The sequence below is a fragment of the Artibeus jamaicensis genome, unplaced genomic scaffold (genome assembly GCF_021234435.1).
Source record: "Artibeus jamaicensis isolate MK-2021 breed Jamaican fruit bat unplaced genomic scaffold, CSHL_Jam_final contig_601, whole genome shotgun sequence".
Taxonomy (NCBI): domain Eukaryota; kingdom Metazoa; phylum Chordata; class Mammalia; order Chiroptera; family Phyllostomidae; genus Artibeus; species Artibeus jamaicensis.
Window position 1 is genome coordinate 3,073,841 of NW_026521902.1, and position 10,822 is coordinate 3,084,662.

General features: G+C 46.7%; 1 protein-coding gene across 2 annotated transcripts; it reads left to right on the forward strand.

Moving 5' to 3' along the window:
• Positions 1-6,077: 6,077 nt before the first annotated feature.
• On the forward strand, positions 6,078-10,008 carry LOC119052987 (HLA class II histocompatibility antigen, DM alpha chain). 2 transcript variants are annotated; one of them, XM_037150402.2, is made up of 5 exons: positions 6,078-6,272; positions 7,953-8,225; positions 8,776-9,054; positions 9,283-9,408; positions 9,781-10,008. In XM_037150402.2, exons 1-5 carry the CDS (start codon positions 6,083-6,085, stop codon positions 9,783-9,785), a joined length of 873 nt encoding a protein of 290 aa, XP_037006297.2. In that variant the 5' UTR covers positions 6,078-6,082; the 3' UTR covers positions 9,786-10,008. The 2 variants fall into 2 exon arrangements, with proteins under 2 accessions (XP_037006297.2, XP_037006298.2); XM_037150403.2 differs by lacking the exon at positions 6,078-6,272 and adding an exon at positions 6,985-7,368 and having other exon boundaries at positions 8,078-8,225.
• Positions 10,009-10,822: the final 814 nt, after the last annotated feature.

Genomic DNA, 10,822 nt, shown 5'->3' on the forward strand with positions numbered 1-10,822 from the left:
TCTCTCCTTCCCTTCCCCTCTAAAGATAAATAAATAAAATTTAAAAAATAAAAATAAAATTAGAAATATATTTCCTTGTGGAATATAATAACATTTGCTTAAAATACTACAGAAAAAGTGTGTACAACAGAATAGATGAAACAAGGGAAGACTTTCAGAATATTGAAAAATGTTGAAACTTAAGAGAGTACATAGGGGCCCTGGCTGGTGTAGCTCAGTGGATTGAGCGCGAGCCTGCGAACCAGAGTATCGCAGTTTGATTCCCAGTCAGGGCACATGCCTGGGTTGCAGGTCAGTTCCCAGCAGGGAGGCAACCGTACATTGATATTTCTCTCCCTCTCTCCTTCCCTTCCCCTCTAAAGATGAATAAATAAATTCTTTAAAAAAAAAAAGAGTACATAGGGGTTTGTTAGGAAAATTTTTATAATAGAATTTGTAAAAAATTTCTTTTAGTCATAAATCAAAAAAATCAGTTAGTAGAATATAAATATTTCTATCCATAAATCAACATTGAATTATATCATAAGTATATTTGGAGTTTGTGGCAAGATTTGTCACAGACCACAGATCATCAAGTAGGTGACATCACCCAGGCGGTTACTTGGTAAATGCCGCCTGAGTATTAATGCGGATTTTACCCCCTTTTTCTGCCTCAGGTGATCTCATGTAATTGGGATGCTGTAAGTTCAGGAGAGCTCTGTTGAGGTGGTTGTTTGGTTTGTGGCGATTCTCCTGTCTCTGTAAGTAGCTCTAATGCACAGAGGTGATACTGTGCCTGGTCGCAGCTAATTGATCTGGAGGTACACACCTAATACATGGTGAAGCATATTAATGGCAACTAAGCCCTGGTGCTAGGACCCCTGTGGCTCCCCTTCCTGGGGCTAGCTTATTCCCCCATAGTTTTGATTTCATGAGCTCACTCAGTTTCTTTCTAATAAATTGCCATTTTAAAATTCAAGTTAGCCAGAATTGGTTTCTATTGCTTACAACCAAAGTAGCCTTACTAAATATGATAAATTATTGCCAATAATTATGTAAATGTTTTATGTTGAAATAAATTTTAAAATAAAAAAATTTCTTTCAGAGAGACTTTTGTGGGGACAGCTGTTGCGCAACATCCAAATGGAGCTACCTATAGGCTACTGGGGGCAAGGGCTGGGGAGCAGAGCAGAGCTGAGCTGAAGGGTTGGATTTGGTCGACAGCAGCCAGTGGTTGGTAAGGGAAGTTGTGTGGGAGTAAATGCCATCCAGGACATGTAGAGTGGGAAAAAAAAGGTTGAGGACAAAACTCCATGAACAACAACACTTAAAGGGCAGCTGAAAGGAAGGATTCCATGAAGGAGACTGAGAAGAGGACACCAGAGAAATGAGAGGACCCACCAGCAGGGAGTACCATCCAGATGCCAAAAAACTAGGAAGGAGGGCCTGGCCAACAGTGCCGAATGTGGCGGAGAATACAGAGCCCACTTGACTTAGCAACACCAATACCAGGGAGCAATTTCACTGTGGAGGGTTAAGGATTAAATGGCAAGTATGGAAGGAACTAGATGGTTGCCATGACTTTCAGGAAAGCTGGCTCTGTCAAGAAAACCAGCAGTAGTAGGATGGGAGAGCTGAGTGTCAGAATGCTGTGGCCTCCTGGGTCTGTGGCGTCCTGCTGCTGTTCTCAGGTGCATTCATATGTGAAGACCAAAGGAGATAGTTCCTGGTAGGCCATACTGGCTCCCTTGCTCCTCTTTTGCCCATGATTATCACTTTCCCAAACTGATGAGGGACTGTCTTGAGATAATCTAGTAGGTTGGGAGGTTAGATAATTTATGATGGTAGGGAGATAATCTGCTAGTAGGTTGGGAGGTTAGGTAATTTATTATGGTAGGGCCCCGACAGGAAGAAGAAAAGGAAGTTAGTAGTGTTTGAATGAATAGTTAGCCATACCTCACTTTTGTCCTGGAATGAGGGGTTATAGTTCTGCTGGTGTTGTGTCCCCTTTCCCTTGTTCCACCCAGAGGAGTTGCAGGTCTGCTATATATGTTCCTAGCCCTCCCTTTCAGACCTTCCGAACAGTCTGTTGTATCTGGGGCAGAATGTGTTCATTAACCAGTTGTCATCTCCAAGGGCCAATGAGCCTCTTCTTTAGAGGGTGGGTTTATCTTGGGTCCTCCACCCCAATTCTGACTACAGATGTAGAACAGTATAAGCAAATGATGGTCTGTGAGGAAAATCCAGCCCGAGTACTGAAGGGATTTTAGATTTTTAAATGTTTCAAAAAATTATATTCTGTATCTAAGTTATATGAATTTTAAATGTTAGTGTCCAGAGGTAAAAAGGTTAAAAACAAAACTCCAGGAACACCAATATTTAAAAAAAATAGCTGAAAGAAAGTAGTCCAGGAAGGAGACCTAAGGAGAGGCTCAAGAAATGGGAGGAGGAGCAGGAGGACACAGCAGTCTGCTCTTTCATTGACGTGTTGCCTGGGGCAGCCAGGCTGCGTAATGACCAAGATGGAGAGGCCCGCGAAGCCTAAACTGTTTACCGTCAGCTCCTTCTCAGAAAAAGTTTGCTGACACCGTGCGTGGCTCTGTGCCATGCATCTCCTCCCAGCCCAGTGCTGTCACAGACTTTCTACTTTCCTAGGGACTGGAATCTTCCTACCATAGCAACTGACATGGATTAGTCCACAAAGGGGGGACATTGGGAAAATGTTCTGGCTTTTGGGATGCAGTACAGTGGTTTCCAAACCCTACTCCTACTCTGGCACCCTGCTTGCCACATACCACCTGCCCCTACCCCCCACTGACATCTCAATATTCAGGAGTTCATGGGCTTGGTTGCTTTTGTTTTGGGTTGTTACTGCTGTTACTTGCTTTTCTAAAGGGAATATGGATTTTGAAAGTCTCAAATAAGGACGGACCATATCAACAGATCAATTTCTAAGATTACTTAGTGGCCACACTAGTTCTTTCTTTGCCCATTGCCTTCTGTCTCTTTTCTACTCTGTCAAACTTGCAGCTATACGCTGAGTTTCTTTCTCACCTCCCACTTCTCAGCCCACCGCCATCTGGAGTCACGCCTACTACAACGCTGAAACTGCTCTCCATAAATTTGTCAACCATCTCATAATTAACAAGTCAAAGGACACTCTTCAGTCCTTGATTTCTGAGTAGCAATTAATTGATAATGCTGACCTTGCCCTTCAAGGAATAGCTCTATTTCTCTTAATCCGCTTCCTCTGTGTTCTAGCTCTTTAGATGCTCCCACCGCCACCAGATTCTCACAAGTTAGAGCATTTCAGTGTACGATTATGCAGTGACAGTGAGTGCCTACTCCATGTGCTGGAATGCTAAGCCCAGGAATGCAAGGTGTGTACTTCGAACCCTCGTAGCCATTTGGCTTCCTATTAGGTTCTCAGTAGGAGAAAGCTCAGAAAGCAGGAGAAACGGAGAAGCTTCCTGCTTTGTCGTCTCAAACAGGCTGGAAGTGGCAGGTAGTTGCAGCAGCAGCAGGAACAGGTAATTCTGGACTCCCGCCTGCTGGGCAGAGCAGGTGTCTTCTCAGCGATACCCAGTCTTGCTGGAGATGACAGCTTTTTAAGTAGATCCAGGACCACTGTGACTGTGTGCCCTAGGGCAGCAGCAGGTGTGCACGGGATTCCAGCTCGGCAACATCAGCTTCTGATTTCCAGATGTTCCTCTCCCCTGCGTGCACATCTGGCCACTCTCTTTTTCCCTTTTGCACACGTTGCCTTTGTAACGAATTCTCTTTATTAAATCTCTGTTTGAAATAACTGGTGTGGTTACATACTCCTTACTGGATCCTAGATCCTGACGGGTGAGGTTTGGGGTTTGAACTCGTGCAGACTCTGCTGTGTCACTCCCCACTGACCTCTGCACAGTTCACTTGGCTGATCTCATCCACCGCCTCTGCGTCAACATTTGTGTTGATGAATCTCCTATGAAGGTTCTTCAGCCCAAAGCAGAAATTCATACTCATGTACCTCATATCCTCTGTGTGGCTGTTCCACAGGCATCTCATTCATCATGCATAAAACAGTTCATTCTCTTCTTCACCAAATCTGCTTCTGTGGCATTCTTTTTCTATTTCAACTCAGTCCATCACTGACCACTCACCCTGCCACCCAGTCTAGAAACCTGGGTGTCACTCCTGACCCTCCATCTCACCTTCCTACATCTAGTCAGTAGCCAAACCCTTTAGATTCTAGTTCCAAATTATCTGAATATTTGATTCCCCCATCTGTCTTCATAACTTTGTTACCACCAGTGTCTAGCAAGATATTGGTAAAGGGGACTAGACATTGAGCTTAATAAAATGGGAAGCATGAGGCTGTTTGCTTCACTAGGAAGCTGCAGTTTCTCACCCCAGGAGATTACAGCACAGTGCTCCACCACAGGGCTTAACAGCCTTCCCCCCTCAGTCCAGCACCAGATTGTTGGGGGACGCGTGGAGAGACGCTGGACCATAGAGGCCTATCAGTCTAACTAGGGGCTGTAAACCTATCCAAAGCCTGCAAAAACTTGGGAAGTTGATTGTTTTTTGTTTGTTTGTTTTTTTTTGAGAAAGTACCTGGCCCACCCCGAACCTAAACTAATATAGTCCCAGGGGAACAAAGAAGTGTGAGCACTCTCTTCCCTCCTCTCTTCTCTCCTGCTTGTGACCCACACTCAGGTGGTGCATGCACCTGTTTTCTCCATGGCCATGAAGCCTTAGCCACGTGGCTGTGGCCTCCAGGAGGAAGCCTGAGTACCGTAGCACGGCAACGCACTGCAGCTGGAAACACTAACTTAGCTGGGTGCCGGCCGGGACTGTACTTTGCCATGGAGCAGAAACTCTGGGCAGCAGTCTTCATCTTGGCCCTACTGGAGACAAGATTAGATTGACTTCCATGGTGAGACAGACAGAGAGGGGACGTTGGGAAGTCAGGAGGGGAGTCCCCTTAATTGTACGTCACCAATAAATCGTACTATAGAGGCACATCCTCCCATAAGGGTCTCAGGAAATTCTTTGCCTTTGGACATCAAAAGAGCCCCACTTCCACTGATACCTTAACTCGGGGTCTTAACATTTGTCATCTGTATCACTGCTATAGTGCTACACGAGGGCAGTGTGTGTGTGCAACTTTTTATTTTGTTTTCATATACTACTGACTTGTGACCAACAGTTTTGCTTCAATTCTTTCTAGGCTCCATTGTTTAAAATATTAGAACATTTAAAAATTTTTTTGATTGTCCACTCTTCAGTTTTAGTATTGCCATTATCTGCTAAGTATAAGCCAGACCCTCCTGTGCCAAAACAGGGCTTATGTGATCTGGTTCTAGCTCATCCTGACGCTGCCCGCTCCCTCCCCGTGACTGAACAGGGACAGATGAGCAGTCTGCACAACATTCACATCTGACCTCACAGGGGTAAGCGCCTCACGGAAGGTGTTCTGAATGACAGCCTTTTACCCATTTGCCTGTCCCTTGATCCAGAATGCTTTTCTCTTCCTTATGTTCTTTTAGTCAATTTGTTTTTTCTTTAAGACTCTTAGAAGCCTTCCTGATATGCCTCACTTATTCAACTTCATAAAATGACTACTTCCAAAGCACTTGACACATTCTTAACTAAATACATTACATTGTTGTATATTTATTATAAACATGCATGCTAGACTTTAAGCTTTTGAAGGCAGGAATATGCTTTATTCACCAATGTATTTTCTAGCACTGCTGTACAGACTTGAGCTGATGATGGAAGGAGAATATCCTCTGAGAAAGAGGAGGAGGCCTGGGGGCATCCCACAGGGTAGGCAGAAAGCAGAGTCTGGAGAGCCCTGGGGGTATGCTGTGGGGAGAGTAGCTTGCTTCACCGGCAGGGCATGGGGTTAAGATTCCAGGCTCAGGCTGTAGCCAACACTGAGGGATCGCCACCAGGAGGCAGACATTCCTGCACTCCTGCCTACCCAGCCCATTTACACACCTCATTCTGGCCTGTGAAAGAGCAGTTTCAGGAGGTTGCTGGCCCAGGGCCTCTCTCCCCAGAGACTGGTGATGTAAAAGCATTCACTTCTGTGATTGGTTTAGCCAAAATGGCAAGGACACTATTGGAAGTGAGCTGGTGGAACATGATCTGGGGACTGAGTCTGGAGAGCTGGTGGACCACTCCTAGCCAGCCTAGTGTGGGTGCAGTGATGGATCATCAGTGGCAGCCCGGGCCTGTGCTGCTGCAGCTCCTACACCTTCTGTGGTTGCTGCCCCAATCCTGGACCGCCCCTCAAGGTAAGACAACACCTCCCCTTTGCTTCAATCCTGTTGGGACTCGAGCCTAGGGAGCCAACCCAGAGCACTGGAAGAAGGGCCCTGTGCTTAGTAAGTGGTTGGAAGAACTGTGGGATACTGGAGACTAACAGAATTGGGAAAAAGCTATTATGAGTGGGTGGCTGACAGTATCAGGGGTACTTTACATACTTCATTTAAGAGTCTCTTGAAGCACAGATTATAATATCCACTTTTCAAATGAAGAAAATGAGACTCAGAATTTAAGTAACTCGTGCAAATTCATGCACTGGGAAGTGGTAGAGCTGAGATTTGAATGAAGCAAGCGTTATTTCCACCCGAGTCACTCCGTAGCCTGTTATCAACTCACCTGGCAATTTGGGAAAAGTCTTTTTTTTTTTTTAGATTTTATTTATTTATTTTTAGAGATAGGGGAAGGGAGGGAAAATGGGAGCAAAACATCAATATGTGGTTGCCTCTCAAAAACCCCCTACTGAGGACCTGGTTGGCAACCCAGGCATGTGCCCTGACTGGGAATCAAACCGGCAACACTTCTGTTTGCAGGACGGCATTCATTCCACTGAGCCATACCAGCCAAGGCTTATTGGTCCTTAATTTCATTAGCTGGTAAGGATGGGACAGAATGAAAGAATATTCTGGAAGATCCCTCTTACTCTAAATGTCTATTATTCTAGGTATAGGAATATTGGGTAGGTTTTTTTGCTAGCTGGAGGGATTCCTGATGGAAGTTTCATAGATTAGGGATTATTTCTGGCAGCTATGGAATCATTTCCCCCAGTCCTGTCATTGCAAGAGCTGGACACTTGAGCAAGGAGGGAGAAATGTTTTCAGAGAGGTCTGGTGCCAAGGAAGTGGCTGAAAAGAAACCTGGAGATGTTTTTTTCAGTTTATCACACTTGTCTGAATGGAGGAGGGACAGTGTCATCTATACCTTGGGGAGGCCATGACCATTCATTCACCCTCCCTTCTAAGACTGGGGAACCCATCCAGGACCTCCACAAGTGACTGTGTGGCCTGTGCATTAGACAGACATCTCTCCTTTGGGAGGATACAGCCCTCTGCCAGAACTCGTGGCTTGGTGAGCAGAATGCAGGTTGGATTTCAGCCTCCAGCTATCTCCTTAGCTGGTGCCTTTGTGTAGAGCACAAACACACAACCAATCCTGTGACACTTTAGACAGTAGACCACTTTTACTTTTTACAGCTTTAGACACTTGGCCTTTTATGGGTGAGGTAGTTTGGAGAGATCCCAATAATTTCTTTTTCACCCCCACTAGGTGGGACAGCCCAAATAAAAGACACTACAGGGGGTTATACCCAGCCAGTGCCCCTCTGATTGCAGCAGGCCTGGCTGTTTTCTTTCTTTTTAAAAAGATTTTATTTATTTATTTTTAGAGAGAGGGGAAGGGAGGGAGAAAGAGAGGGAGAGAAACATCAATGTGTGGTTGCCTCTCACACACTCCCTACTGGAGACCTGACCCACAACCCAGGCTTGTGCCCTGACTGGGAATCGAACCAGTGACCCTTTAATTTGCAGGCCAGCGCTCAATCCACTGAGCTACGCCAGTCAGGGTCAGGCCTACCTGTTTTCTGAGCCAAAGAGGAGGAGGAGGAGGTTCCCCTACCTGAACCCCACCCTGTCTCCTTTGTACCCCTACTGCAGGGTGGAGAGATGACCTGCTGAACCACACGTTCCAGCACACAATGTACTGTCAAAAATGGAGTCCCAGCATGGGACTGTCTGAGACCTACGACAATGACCAGCTTTTCTCCTTCGACTTTTCCCAGAACACCCGAGTGCCTCGCCTGCCTGAATTTGCTGACTGGGCTCAGAAGTCTGAAGATAATTCCACCATTTTCTTTGACAAAGCATTCTGCCAAGCCATGATCCATGACATAGGCCCAAAACTTGAAGGGCGAATCCCAGAGTGTAGAGGTCAGGGGCTTTTCAGGGTGGGGTAGGGGCTACATTCTTAACCTTGTTAATCTATAATCTGAATTGCTCCCCTTTACACCATACTCCCCACCTCCTCTGGTGCCTGTTTTTGTTGTGGGTCAGAGACGAGTGCCCAGATGTACAGGCATTCAAAGCTATTGTATTTATTACACTTGATGAAGTCAGCAGGGAGCAGCGGAAGCCCAGGGAATGTGAGTGCTTGTGTTACTATGCTTAGCAAGCTGGAAGAGGAGAGTGCATGATATACCCAAGTTTTAATGAGAAGACAGCTTGTGATTAGATGCCACTGTGAGGTCTGACAGGAAGTGCTACAGGAAGTCAGGGTGAATGTCTAGAGTGGCCTGGATCTGGCTCTGCCTCTAAGTCCAGCTCTGGTTCTCACTTAGAAGAAGACTCCTCGGAGCCCCAACACCTCCCTCATCTCTCCCCACAAAGCTTGTCCCCATTGACTCTGTCTGTGCCCACCCCTCCGAACACTGGGGCACCATCTAAACTGTCCCTTCTTTCCCTCATACCTCAATCCCCTCAGGAATTCCTGTTGCTGAGGTGTTCACACTGAAGCCCCTGGAGTTCGGCAAACCCAACACGCTGGTCTGTTTTGTCAGTAATCTCTTCCCACCCGCATTGACGGTGACCTGGCAGCATCATTTGGCCCCTGTGGAAGGTGCTGGGCCCACTTTTGTCTCAGCCATTGATGGACTCAGCTTCCAAGCCTTTTCTTACTTAAACTTCACACCGGCACCTTCTGACCTTTTCTCCTGTGTCGTGACTCATGAGATTGACGGTCAAACAGCAGTTGCCTATTGGGGTGAGGCTCTCTTCCCTGGAAGCCTGGTTCATTTGGGGATAAAAAGGGATAGACCCGTGGGAGGGCCTTCTTTCTTTCCTTGGACTTTGTTTAGTCCATTCTCGCTCCGAGCTAACCTCAGTCTTCTATGCCTCAGTTTCTCCCTTGTCATCCCAGACACATCATTCCCCTGGGTGGGGAGCTCCCCAACAAGGTCTCGAGGCCCACTCTGCTCCCTTTTGTTTCCAGTGCCCAACAATGCACTGCCCTCAGATCTTCTGGAGAATGTGCTGTGCGGCGTGGCCTTCGGCCTGGGTGTGCTGGGCATCATTGTTGGCTTGGTCCTCATCATCTATTTCCGGAAGCCTTGCTCAGGTGGTACATCAGGGTATCTGGAGGGGCTGGCGGGCTGAGGAAGCCATACAGTGGTGCTTGGGCAGGTGTGCTAGGATTATCCTGGGCGTGGGGAGGACTTAGAGTAGCCCTCAGGCCCTTTGGTGGGGAGGCTATATTGGGCACCATGGGCATCATCCACCTTGTTACGGTCCTAGTAACACACACAGTTATGGGTGACAGATGGCCGTGAGTGACAGAGAAGTGGTATGGGGAGGTGTAAAAAGGGTGGTTGGAGATGATTTGGGCACAAGGAGAGATCAGCCTGTGCAGGGTGTGCTGCAGGCAGGGAGGGGCCCTTGGGAAGGATGGGGATCCCCCTGATGGCTTTTCTCCATTCTTTTCTCTCCTCAGACTGATTCTTCTTGATCAGCGTCTGATGCCAACACCTTCGGCCATCCTAGCAGGGGGTGCTCAGGTTTCTTACCTGCTGCCTGGGATTGCTCCTTCTCGGAACAGAAGGCCTGGGACTCCCCCCGCTGTGTGTGTGGGCGTACAGGTTGCATCCAGGGGAACCCAGAGTGGCCTTTCTATCATGACCACAATCCTTCCCACTTCAAGGCAATAAATTTTTATAACTCATGATGTTTTTTTTCTGGATATCTTGTTCTGAAATGAGAACTGGAGTGAGTTATCATTTCAAATTCAACACGTCTTAACCTGAACACAGCTTGTCTTCCTTAGGGAGGGACGTGGTAACACCCCTAACTCCTCAGCTGCCTCCGTTCCCTGGTCTTAGCGCCTCACAATGGCTTCCATTCCCATCACTGTGGGAAGCTATGTGAGAAATGAAGGCAGAGCTATTTTTGATCATCAGCTCACAAAATGGAGTTTTTGCTTCGGGGTATTTTTGTACTTCACTGCCTTGAGAGGTATGTAACTCCCTTCCACCTTCACCACGGTCAGGAGTGCAGGAATGGGAAAAATGAACCTTCAGATGCTATCCTAACTTGGTCATACGGGTTCTGTGAAACCAGTATAATCAGACTCTGGAAGTGACATTTGAGTAGCCTGGAAGGGCCCAGAAATCACGTGTCCTTCCAAAGGGTCTGTTCTTTGGCCCGAATGGCTCCTCCTGCTCTCCTGGGGGGATAGTGGGGCCAGGGACACATGACTACTGGGATTAAATTACTTTGCATACACTTGGCTTCTTGCCTTCTGTAGGGTCTGGGAGTTGCTTTCTTATTAATCAGTTAATTAGAAAGTAATTACTTTCTTATTAATTTGCATTAATAAGAAAGACATTATTTGAGTTTTGGTGAGGGAGTCTCTGTTCTTTGCATTGTACCAGAATCTAGTCTAAGGGAAAACACGAATTCTTTCCAGGAGCTGAAACCTCTCTGAATCACTTCATTTCTAAGAGCAGCACATGTGTGGGTTAAGAGTGTGGGCTATG